Here is a 13549-nt window from a genome sequence, read left to right on the forward strand (position 1 = left end):
TGTCTTGCCTGGTAAATTGTTACGTTCAAGGATCTTTTAGACGGTAGGACTAAATTGTGCACACTAGGGCATAATCTTGTGAAAAAAAGAGAGCGAAATTGTTCGTTTTGCTTCGTTTTCTATATGCACTAAGGTCACTTTCGCACTGACCCCTCGTGATATTTTACCAAAAAAAAATACCCATGCTTAATCAGTTTTTCAATGTATTATTAAAATCAATTGGATATGCCTTACTGTATAGTCGATTTGACTGACCGACTGACCGACTTCATTTGGGTTTGTTTATTCAAATATACTTTGAGTGTGAGAATCGTATAAGCTGATGATGAAGGATCGGGAATTATTGCAAACCTAAAGTCTATTCAGTTTCACATTAGGATTTATTTACAAGAAACAACGAGAAAATGAAAAATATCAACAAGATTTAACAAATAAGACGTTTGACAAAGTGTCTAATATCAATGTATAATCATTTCACGTGCTCTTTAAAATAAAGTTGTGATAATTTTACAGTGTATATCTTGAGACAAACAATGTATCATTTCACTACACAATTCCATTGCTTGTAAATCGTGTATCATAAATATTATGCACTGTTACACAATTTAACTTGCACGCTGTTCTTCCCAGTAACTAGAATTCATTTCAAGTACGATCGATGTCAAACGGTCGGAAGAGTGCAGGAGTGGTACTTGTTTGGACGGAAGTTGGAACTTTCATTGTCTGTGGGCTAGGAAGTGCTGGCGAATTGGAATTCGGTGTTATATGCTCTGGTGAAGATGGATTTGGTGTACTGGATAATCGGGTTGATCCCTGGTGGATAGAGTTTAACGATGTGTCTTCAAGGGAAGGTGATATGGATCCGCCACTGGAATTTAATGTACCACTAGTGTTCATAAACTGCTGGCTCCCGTCTAAAGGATGCCCTCTATGTACAGCGTGTCCGCTGAAAAGAGGTGAACTGTGATATGGTGTATGGTGAGACACGGCTGGAGATCGAGTTATAAACGCAGACGACATTCCCGGTAGTGCTTCCGGTCTGGGACGCAAAGGACTGGGAAACGGATACTGTCCGAGTGTTCCGATGCTGGGTGAAGTAACTGGAGGTGATACAGTAGGAACAGAAGGACGAGACAGTCCGATTGTGTTGAAAAAGTTCACAGGTGAAGACTGTGGGAGTCCATACGGATAGGAGGCGGCCGCTGCTGCTAAGTAGGCGTATAGATGAGGATTTGCAATACCGTAAGGCCAAGCCATAGCCATACGTTGTCTCTTGTCTTTCATGCGCCTGTTTTGGAACCAAACCTGAAATGAAAACAGAACTATAAAATAATGTTTCCCTAAGCTTTGGTCATATTACTTACAAGCATACATACAAGCACTTAGTGTTTCTCCTTATTGTTGTTGTTGCCGTTTTTATCATCATTTCGCTGTTAGTATGCACTTCGCCATAATAAACTATTTTATTTTTCAGCCTTCTCCGAAACTTGTTGCACTTTTATTTTTTATTGATATTTTTTCTTTCATTCTTTTTTGCTTAATGACGAGTATAAAATTTCATTTTCCATTCATTTGAGAAAAAACGAAATCATAATATATAACGTATTTTGGCTATCAAAATATATCAAAACACGTGAAATTGTGTAGTAATTACATCGATAAGTGACTGAAGGTGTTTCAATAATTACATATAATTTGAACGAAATTTCTGTTAAATTATTCATAATCTCAAAGACCCGTGCATATGTTGACATTCAAATAAAAGATCTATATGAGATGCTGGGTATAACCGACAAGCATCACTTTTTTCTCCAGCAAATTATCAAACAGTTATGAATCCCATAAAATAATTATTCGCACCATTTATGACATTTAACCCTTATAATTGAAAGATATTATCATACAGCTCAAAGAAGGGAAGTAGCGAGAATAAATTCCCTAATTTTTGAATGTGCGCAATAAAAAGACAAAACAAATTTCGATCTTAAACGTGATATTTAACAAATTAGCCTTATTAACTGTCGCCGAATGGGTCATCAAAAGAAAAGAGGAAGGAAATTTTGAACGTCTTTTAAACTTTCCCACAACTTGTAGACATGCTAACTGCCTGTTGTTAATGCAGCGGAGTTTTAACAATCTTTGGAAATGATATTATTGGTTTAATCAGAACGATTGCCTATTGATCATTTCCATTTTAAATACTTTAGCAACATCCCGCGAACCATCATTTATTAAACAAAATGATGTAAAAAACGCATTTATCCAAGAAATACAGTTGTTGTTTGTGTTCATTTATGTATATCAAAAAAGAAATTATCAAATGATATCAAATTGTCAGATATTCTACAAAGAGGAGGGCATTAACGGCTGCTTAAACTTTCAGTTATTCTTTGAAATTTGATTTTACCTTGATGGTGTTTTCAGGTAGGTTGAGTTCCTGCGCTAGCTCACATCGCCGGGGTCGTGACACGTAGTTTTCTTTCATGAACTCTTTCTCTAACCGACCAATCTGTTCTCGGCTAAATGCCGTCCGGTAACGTCTAACACCGTTGTCGTCTAGAAGGTTGTCTGGAACGAGAATAAGAATATACTGAACTGAGATTAACCACATAGTAATTATGAATGAAATTTTGCAGCGCAGCAAAGGAAGGTGAATGTAGAGAGTATGTCTTTGCAATTAACCTCGAGTAAATCAAATTGTGAAATCTTTATCTTGACCCGTTATCTAACTTTCTTCTGGTTTAATATCTTCACCTTCATGATAAATGAAGGGAAATAACACGATTGCACACTCTCCAGATTGAAACCAATTTAATAGCTATAAAATCCTTTCGGGTGGTCATTTTCATCTTCATTTGTACTCAAGAGAACGTTAAGCGACGATAATGATTTCATCTGCAACCGATTTGGCTACTGATCTTAGACCTGTGTGGAAATAGGAATTTCCGCCAAAGAAGAGTTTCGGCAGGGGGGAATAATTATATTAATGGCGTCTATTTGTAAAATTACATACTTCTTATTCATGGTTCATCACAAAAACATCAGGTTATCTTGATTGCATCAAGATATGAACGGCAACAGGTTGAAAATAAGTTAATTTGGATCAATCGTCGGCTAATTAATAGATAAAAGAAATCAAGTTACGTACTCAATCTCTTTTCAGTGACTTAAAAACTGGCTAAGGAAGTTGAAAGAATATAATTATATAACTTTCTTCGAGACTACCGCTATTATTGGTAATACCACAAAAAAAAAAAAAAAATATTTGATCCAATAACACTATCAAGTGCTGGAAGTTATCTACAAAAGGATTAGACACTGCGTCCTAAAATCATCACCTCTTGTTGACTGATAGTACGATAATTTCAAGGGTTCATTGTTATCAAAGAAAACATTAGCACGCGCCTTTTTGTTGTCCATTCGCGTCCTATTGTCGTCTGCAATAATGTGTCGCCTTGCACGCATCAATGCATCGGCGAAATTGAAAATCGTTTTGATCTATTCTTTTCCAATCACCTTTAATCAGTTATAATTGATCGGGTATTTAATTCAATCAAAATTTTTAAAACTTTTCCGATTCCAGTCTTTGTACTGCTTAGCACTGCTTAATTTTTCAATTGCAATTGCGTCGTAACTTTTCATTCGCGAGAGTAATTTTCTTATTATCACCTACATTATATATTTCGGTGTCTTAATAATTAATCCTTATTATTAATTATCTAGCAAATATCCCCCTAAAGGTAGAATGGTACTCCATATATTAATTATTTCGAAAGGTTAGCAAAATTCCGTAATTTTCATGTATTCCCATGTTTCTGGGCGATATAACACTTCGTTTTCACCAAGAGTTATCTAATGACATTGGGGAGATTGGTCAAATCTTGGGAAATTATCATCTCAGTACTTACACTAACGTGCTAATTGAAAAATAAAATCCATAACGATGGAAAAATCAGTACCAACAATGACATATACGAAAATTTGCCCCAAATTTACCCCACTAATTATTTCTAGAGTTATTATAATAATAAAATATTCAAAAGTTTGATGACGGGAGTTGAGAAAAGCGCTCACAGGGATTTGGAATGACGGGGTTCTCTCTCCATAATGTATATACTGACATGAAAATTGCCGTGAGAAACTCACAAAAAGTGATATTACATATAAATTGCCGAAATGAAGAAATGTAATTGCTTACGAAGTAATTACGGCATTTTTTTCTTGCAAAGAATTTTCTTTCAGATTTGGTTATAATATTTTTAGAATTGTATTCTAAAGCTGGCCAAAAGTTAGTGTAATGTAAAGAAATAATGAGGAAAAATATAAGATATACAATGTAGCTGAGTTGTCACGGAACACAAAGAGATACCATGCATTTATTTAAACTAAATATAACGACCAGGGGCCTGTCTCACAATAGTTCATAAGTTGCACTTATGAACTTTTTTAACACGTTAATTTTAAAGAATATCACTTGCATCTTTCTAAAAAAATGTCAATGATTCAATTTTATGGCAGGTCTACATTATATTTCTTCGGCTGATATTCTAAGAATGGTCTTATAGTTCACTTGAATTTCCTTAAAATGATGTTCGTGAACCACCTTACTTTGTTTTAAGTAGGCTTCGTTGAGTGGACCCCAGTATGGTAAAACTTAATGAAATTAAACTTAGTTAAAGCGATTTCATATCAAAATGTAGGGGACATATGACATTTAAAAAATCATTTCTTGATTTTGCATAGATTCGTGTCTTATTTTACATAATATTAGTTTTGATAATCTGTACATACATAGTAAGATAAAAGTCCTGTTATAATTAGATTATATATCCAGTTAATTTCTTTTAAAATCTTTTCTTAATTCAACAATGTATTTGTGATGAAAGTAAACAGCTATATTTCAACGTTTCCATAAAACTTTGTATTCAATATAGATAAATGATATTGTTAACTGTTCAAATCGTAAAGCTGAAACATGACATGGTGAAAACTGAAATAAAAAACCTGTGATTTTCAGATTCGTATGAAATTTCTATAGTTAGTTTTCTTTCGATAGTAGACTTGCATCGAAGATTGCACTTATATGAAGTAAAAAGCAGTATAAGTGAAGTTTGAATGTCGTTTCTATATGTAAAAATATACTGCTATATTCCCTCTGTCAACATGCATTTATCAAAAATGAAACCACATTTGAAATAGTGTTAATGCTTTCTTCAAAAAGAAACGGCCGAATTTTGACCTTTAAGCAATAGATATGATATGCCGGATGAACAATTCTTTTGGACTTTGGGATGTCTTTTGTCATAATATTATAACGAGTTTATTTTGTCCGTGACTGCTTACTGTGCAAAATGAATACAGGAGATTCTCAATAACTCATGTGAAAAAGATCATTTAAGCAACTTACAAGCATTAAGCTCCGTTGTTCGTTACTTCTTTGACAAGAATCGCACATTCGACACATGCTTCTTATTATTGAGAGAAGTTAAAGCAAACATACCTTTAGAAAAGTGTTGTGCTGAAAGGCTGTCAGTATCATTATCAGTCTCCCCTTTAAATCGTTTCGATGCCGGGGTCGGGCTTAGCTCTGTGTCGCCCTCACAAGACGAATCGTCAGACACATGAGTATCATAATCCCGGCGGCGGCCGCTCGTCGGCATTGTAAGAGAAATGTTTGTGTCTAATCTATAATCAGCAACATGCGAAGTATTTTCAAAGTCACTTCCACAATCCGAATGTTCATCCGTACGAGTGTCTGTGTGAGGAATTTCACAGTTCATGGTCAACATTATAAGTATGAAAAACAATTCCTTAGTCCGAAATAATTTGTATATTCACACAAATGTGCATACACTGAGCACACTAAATGCCAGCTTTTATTGTTCTACAGAATCAGAGACTATCAATAAGATATCAGATAGGAATGATGATACCATAAAGCTACAACCTCCATTTTTATGCAAACTTATGGGCGGTACTTCGCGCATGACAGATAGAGACATTTTCCCTCGCGCATCAGTGGTTGTCCAATCAGCGACAATGTCATTGACAATTAATGCCCAATGATGGGAAAGTATCGCCTTAGGGGGCGGTGTCTGTTTCATCGGTGAGCGGAGCGCATCTGCATTACAAGTAATAAAATGAAATTATCGCGTAATTCACGCGATATGTAAGTTGTAAAATTAATAATGTGGTCTATTGACTAATTACTTAAAACCAGATTCATTAATATTTCCTTTAAAACGTATTGCAACAAGTATATCAGCGAGAAGTTATAATAACAAACCTTGATATAAGTGAGTGGTAATTTAACACATCCAAGAACATGAGAGACAATTCTTTAATTTTTTGCTTTGGTATGTTTTGTAAACAAAACGAATAATTTAACGGCACTCATATTTCCCTAAGTACTCCTTCGCTTACATGATACACAAATTTTACCTAAAATATTTTTAATAAGCTACCGAGTAATAAGGAAATATTCTAAATGCAAATAGTTATGTCAAAGTAAGTTCTCTGATAGATTTACGCAGTTTTCTCCCTCGGAAAACTCGTAATACATTTCAAAAGAAAACTTATCTTAATTTCTAAAACTAGTAGCATGGTATAGTCTAGTGCCGTACAGGGTACAGTATGGTGTGGTACACGGTATAGTCTAGTGTCGCACAGGGTACAGTCTAGAGTCGTACAGGGTACAGTCTAGTGTCGTACAGGGTACAGTCTAGTGTCGTACAGGGTATAGTCTAGTGTCGTACAGGGTACAGTCTAGTGTCGTACAGGGTACAGTCTAGTGTCGTACAGGGTATAGTCTAGTGTCGTACAGGGTATAGTCTAGTGTCGTACAGGGTACAGTCTAGTGTCGTACAGGGTATATTCTTTAGAAATAAAGTCGTTACTTACTTACTTACTGTCTTACTGACTTACTGACTGACTGACTGACTAGTGCCGTAAATACTAGAAATCAATAGCTTTCTTTATTCACGTCACATCTGCATATAAAAACAAAACTGATAAAAGTGAATATCCAGTCTAACAATTTCTAACTTTTTTTTCTACCTGCAAATATTGACAATATCAGAAACTCCATGAATGCAAATTAACACAAATTAGTGCATATTTAGTGGGATCTTTAATGCATAGACACTAGGTATGAGCTCGAATATTATCATCGGCTTCCTAGGCTATGAATTGTCTTACAGTACAGAGTTACAGAGAAAGCTAAAATTTCCTGCTAGTCTCTTCGAGGGTAGGTATTACTGCATCATTAAAAAAAAGGAATGAACAATTAAAGTAATGAGGTTTAACAATGTTTGAGAAACGGTGTAAAATGAAGGTACTATATATGGCTAGCTCATAAGTTTTTGTGGTGTTTTTTTTGTTTTTGTTTTTGGTTAGCAAGAAGATTGTAGGAACTCTATAATAAATTTCTTAAATACTTTAAGGCTAAGTCTAAATATATAAGATTCTTATAAAACATACATAAAAGCCGCCTCATATTCAACTGACGATGAACATATTTATGTTTTTGCCAAAGCAATATTTGACTTCACATGACAGAAATTAGACTAAAACAAGAAGGTGGAAAAACATGTTTCTGCCTTTTTTGTGAAATTGTGAACTCTGCCAGCGACTTTCAATACAGTAAATCAAAATAGTCATAGATAACAGGACATAGTTTAGGACGTGGATTGGCGAAACCGCTTACATGTACTTAAGGGCCAGGAAAGTCTAATACGTATCAGTTGTTCCAGTTAAGGACGTAGTGACAGGCTGAAAATAAAAGACATTAAGGGTGTTCGAAACATGTTCCATTCACTCTTTTAAGCATTTTCTGAAGAGACTGTTGCTCCAGCATGCTTTACAGCAACTTAAATCGATCCTAATGGGGGTGGGGGTCATCACACCCAGGGATTTTCCAACCAGTGTACTCTGTGTTTAGCGGGAGTTATACGCCACACCACAGCACTTGACTAGCAGCCCTCGGGCCAACATTTTCAATAAAAGGAAACCGGCATGCTCAAAAGAACATTTACATGCCAATTAACACCAATTACATATTGTTAATTGAAACTTTAACATTGATTAAAATGTAGATAAGATTTAACTACAAGCAGATCATATGATTTAATCACATTATAAGATCTGATCAAGATGGCGGAATGACATGAATGGAAGTTATTCAATCAGCACATTACTCCTATTAATTTTACAACATCCTTTGATAGAGCATGTTGTAAAATGTAGTAAAATTTCATTCTTTGATAATTTCTTTTGTATTACTTAAAAATAAAAGAAAAAACCGCCAGATTTTGATCAGCAGACCTTTAAAGTAGTTTTAACAAGCATCCATTGCGGTTAGACACTTTCCTAGTTCTGGTCTGGTTTACTTTGCTTCCTCGTGTTTTGGTTTTATATTGCAATTTTATTTTTAGATAAATTTAATATCAACATATAGATGCAATATTAAACCTCAAAAATAAATCTGATCTTAGTTTAAACGGGATGAGTAAGATATAAGATTTGTTTTAAATTTGGTGACTCTTAAGATAAATAAAGATACATAAAGCATGACGTAACTACTTTCAGGTGCTTAACTTCACTTGCAAGTTATCATTTCTGTAAAGTTTGGTGACTGTCAATCAAATTGTATACACTTTTGTGGCGTACGTACCTATACCTTCGCTCGCTCTTTTGCTCATTCGTACACACGGACGTAGAAGAGCAAATCTGTATGCCCTCACTGCTTCCCGAAGTTGGCGGTGGAGGAGGTGTGTGTGTGTGTGTGTGGGTGGGTGTGTGTGTGTGTGTGTTTCCCCTCCCCGTGAGTTATATTCGAATTGAGCCATATAGAGTGTGACAATGCGTAAGATATGAAGCACAAGGCATGCGTAAGATATAAAGTACAAGCTCTGACAAGATATAAAGTACAATGTATGCATTAGATATAAAGTATAAGGTATGCGTAAAATAAAAAGTATAATGTATGTGTAAGATATAAAGTACAAGGTATGCATTAGATATAAAGTACAGGTAATGCATTAGATATAAAGTACAGGGTATGCATTAGATATAAAGTACAGGGTATGCATTAGATATAAAGTACATGGTATGATTAAGATATAAAGTACAGGGTATGCTTTCCTTTAATTTACTTGATAACAAGTAAAAACATTTTTTTTACTATCGCGATCTGAAGGCATGTAAGGTAATACACAGCACTCGAGATATATGAATTGTAAAGAGACAAATTATGAACATTTTAAAATGAGTTCTTGTTTCTACACTATCTTTAAAATGCCAAATCAAGAAGAAAAAAAGATGCCCGCGTCGGGAATCGAACCCGGACCGCCGCGGCAAAAAACTTACCCCGTCTCTACCAAAACCATTATAGAGGAATACGTATTTCAGTCATGTTAAATATAGATATTTACCAGTTTACCTTGAGTAAAGCGTTACAAACACTTTTCAATTTTCAGTGTAAAAATTAGTAAAAACAACTAATTCTCATGTGTTTCAATAACCTGTAGTCTGTCAGTAATTAAGTTTTAAAGCTTATAGTATTAGTTTTCTGATACCTGAATTTTTCTCACTTTCTATTATCGTACGATCTGGAGGCCAGTGCCACTTAATTAATCTTTCACAAAAAAATTCTATGATAGGTTATAAACAGAATATTGTATTTGTCTGGTAATCAGTTTTGATGAATGGAAACTGCTGCATGACTTTCTTTGATATTGATGTATTAGTTTAATAACTAATATGCTCTCTTTTATTCTCATCTAGACAAACGTATGTGCTTAAACAATGTTGAAGTCGTTACTCTGAAAATGATGTCTTGCATGTGTCTGGGTACACGGTTTGGCAGCATGCAATAATTATTTTCTAGGATTAGAAAGGCGCAGTCGTAATAAGATCTGCTGGAGGAAGCGGGTATGAGTCCCTCGACGTCAGTACCGCTCACCGCCCTTGCAAGATGCCCTATATTTACAAACAACTTCGCTGTATTTTCTAAACGCATTTTTATTTTGGCGGAATGACGACCGCTCTTGTAAACAAGTGATACTTTTCAGACAATAAACACTTAGGCCATCCTTTATCTATCAATTAACCAGTAATTGATATGTTTTTACTTCCTCAACAATGTTTTAATCAATAATTTTTACGACCCCAACACCCTATGGGGCCCTACATTATTGTTTGGTTAATATAACCTTTATCAACCATCATCTCCGTATTCAATACGTCGAAATTTTATCAAAAAAATCTGTTAGTGGACACTTTAAAAAGAAATCCACTCCCCTGATGAGCCGTCCAATTAAACCATAAATTTTACTGTTCGGGTCCCCTGTCGTGTAATATGGGACAGTGGCTTTAAAAGGGCATTATGTTTTACAAAACCCTTGCGGTACTTCAAACAGATGCTCGACTGTGTTACGTGAAAGCCGTTAATTATATAACAATAGAGTTGTGTGTTCGATCTTTATGATCATGTTATGTTAATGGAGCGGCTCATGTAGCCCCCGGGGGCCGGGGATACAGCGGGTGGTTAAACGTTACACATCCGTTCGTAAGGGTGGTCGAATTTACCACAGCAATGGAGTTTTACTTAGGTCATTATACAATTTCCTAAAATGTCAATGTATAGAATTAGTTCACTATGCCAGTGTTAATTGATGCACAGTTGTTGTTGTTGCTACTATTGTTGCTGCTGTTGCTATAAACTACTGATGCTACTGCAAAAACGCATTCCCGAGTTTTCGTCGTGCTGCATGGTAGTACTAAGTGGACGTTCAAATGACCAGTGACAAATTAAGAGCCTATAAACATGCTTATTTCCTAAAATTCAATATATTCTCACACGACCATATATTTTAATGTCAAAAATTGATGTTTAATAAGTCTTTACCATAGAAACAGTAGTCTTTAGAAGTGGGGAAATTAGGCGTTAATCGTACATACATAAAATTATATGGGGTATTTAACAGAGGCATCACAAATGCGATACATTGACAAAATAAATTTACTGTTTACCGGATCACACCCGTGAAATTGAAATTAAAAGAAGGAATAAAGAGAAAATAAATGAATTAAATTTAATTTTGTTTAGATGAGTCTATACGCTACTGTATATGTGTTTAAATTCGCTTTGAAAATTTAAAAATCGCTTTGATCTAAGACGATCGAACCATCTAAGTAAAGGAATTAAGCGTCGTTTGAAAAGCCTAATTCGTAATAACGTTTTGTCATAAAAAATCCTCAGGCCTTTGAACTCCTTTGGGGATAGAAAGAAGGAAAACGACTGGTGTTTTCCATAAAGAAAGTTGATTAAAACTAATTCATTATGAAGAATCTTTAATTTTAACTCGTTATTAAAACGAGCACGTTCAAAGTGAAGGCGTTGCTGTTGGCACAGAATACAGTCTCCGTGCATAAAGCACCCAAACATTTTTTTAGGCAATGATGAATTTAAAAAAGGAGATATTTTTTGACATTGAAAACTGGATGGATGATATAATTATGTGCAACAGGCTCACTATGTTTGTTATTTGCTGTACTGGACCATCCGTGTAGGATGGAGGGTCACCTCCTCTCCCGCCCTTTGACTGTTCCCCCCCCCCCCCCCCCCCAAATAAAAAACAAAAACATTTCTATAAATCGCGATATCAAATCAATACAGAGTATAACAAGTGTTTTTTTTCTCACCGAATGTATTGAACGAGTTGAATAAAACATTAAAATGGGCTTTGTCACTTTCGTAATGGCTTGGGGTTGGTTCAGAAAAATTACAAGAATAAGAATAATTTAGACACGAAAAGGATTTTAAAGCCAAAGCCGTTTTCCGGCAGGATACCGGATAGAAATATATATAATAAAAGTCAACCAACTCATTTCACTACTGGAGAAAACATTATGTATTGCAATTTATTTAGATTTTGTATGATAAAGGTTCGTAGCATATATCACATATACATATAATATAGTATCATGCCCTTTTATACGAAAGCCACGTGCACATACGTGCATGTAAAATTTATCAACGGCCGTCAAAATAAATGTGAAATAATGAACAAAATGCTATGTACTAAAACATGTTAATTGCACACTATGACAAATACGTTGTATTATGGACATGATTTTTTAACCGAGCCATCAACGTGGACGTCTATAGGTGTTATGAGACATGTATTTTACGGGCAAGCATTAATTAAAGGACAGGTCAGTCTGACAGCATCTCGATAAACAGCGTATACATGATGAGCTGATAATGGAAATATAATGGATCCGAGAAAACTCGAGATTTTTTTCCGCTGCGTATATAGTTAGAAGCAATAGTAGTGTTGACAAGATCTAGACAATATATCTTCACTATCTCTATACAGAGAAATCAAAACTGTTTTCTTCAATTGTCACCATACTTAGAAACGTTAAAATGTGTACAACATAGAAATAATATTGCAAAATTACTTTATCATCACATCAGCTGAATAAAGGAACGGCAGGACAAGAAATGACTGAAAGGAAATGTGAATTATGAGAAACAAATGACATAGAAGATGAATACAATTTTGTTATGATTTGTCTAGTATATAGACTATTAACAGTGCAGTATATTCCTTGATATTATTATACACACCCAAGTATGGCCATTTTTATAGATCTTTTAAAATGTCGCAATGTTAAAACAGACTTCAAGACTTTAAGTGAAGACAGGATATTAACTATTTCTAATAAACATAGTTTTAAGCCGTATTAAATGTAGTTTTGTTTACACCTGTTTGTAACTGTTTAGTATTTTAACCGTATAGATGTAGATGTTTTCGCAAATAATCGTAGATCTAAACATGTATATAACTTCAATCTTCAATCATTGTATTCACTCTCGCTGTTTTCGCAGGCATGTATTTTGTATTTATGTTGAACTACTGAATAAATTTCTGTTATGTTCTGCTCTTTCTTAAAGCTATTGCCTAGATTCAAGACACTAAATAGCAGAATACAGTAAATTACGGGTAAGAATTTCGTACTTTGATGTGGTTTTAAAGTTAATTAAATATAGAGAAAGGATTTTGTCCGGAAATGTAAAAATGAGGAAATATCGTACAGAAGAGACTTTGTTTAAGTCCTACATTTACAGCTTTATCTGTTATCTTTTTAACATTTTCTCACAAGTTAACACGACTTCAATACAAATTTATATTAATTTATTTATTTTATTTTATTTTTTGATAGTGCCGTTTTAAAACAGACTCTGACCGATAATGTTTCGAGGGACCCGGGTAATAAATTTTTGCGTAAAACTTTGGAAACGGCATCGATCTTTTATATTTTATACTTCAGTTCATTCATATCACCCGGTTTTGTTTCAAGCTAAAGTTGAAAATGACAGCGATTTAGCGACTATATCCAGCCATAATACTCACGTTATTCAAATTTGAAAAACATTCACAAACGGGTTTCATCTGAGTGTTAGATATGAATACGGTCAACTGCTGACAAAATCTTAGCCATAATTTTACTCTAAACATAAATAAATAGATATTTTGTTTTG

General features: G+C 34.5%; 1 protein-coding gene across 1 annotated transcript; it reads right to left on the reverse strand.

Moving 5' to 3' along the window:
- Positions 1-361: 361 nt before the first annotated feature.
- LOC123560454 (homeobox protein XHOX-3-like) lies at positions 362-5950 on the reverse strand. The gene is made up of 3 exons (XM_045352642.2): positions 5501-5950; positions 2408-2568; positions 362-1305 (listed from the first exon to the last, which is right to left on the reverse strand). Exons 1-3 carry the CDS (start codon positions 5787-5789, stop codon positions 646-648), a joined length of 1110 nt encoding a protein of 369 aa, XP_045208577.2. The 5' UTR covers positions 5790-5950; the 3' UTR covers positions 362-645.
- Between the last annotated feature and the right edge of the window lie 7599 nt (positions 5951-13549).

Source organism: Mercenaria mercenaria, chromosome 10 (genome assembly GCF_021730395.1).
Source record: "Mercenaria mercenaria strain notata chromosome 10, MADL_Memer_1, whole genome shotgun sequence".
NCBI lineage: Eukaryota > Metazoa > Mollusca > Bivalvia > Venerida > Veneridae > Mercenaria > Mercenaria mercenaria.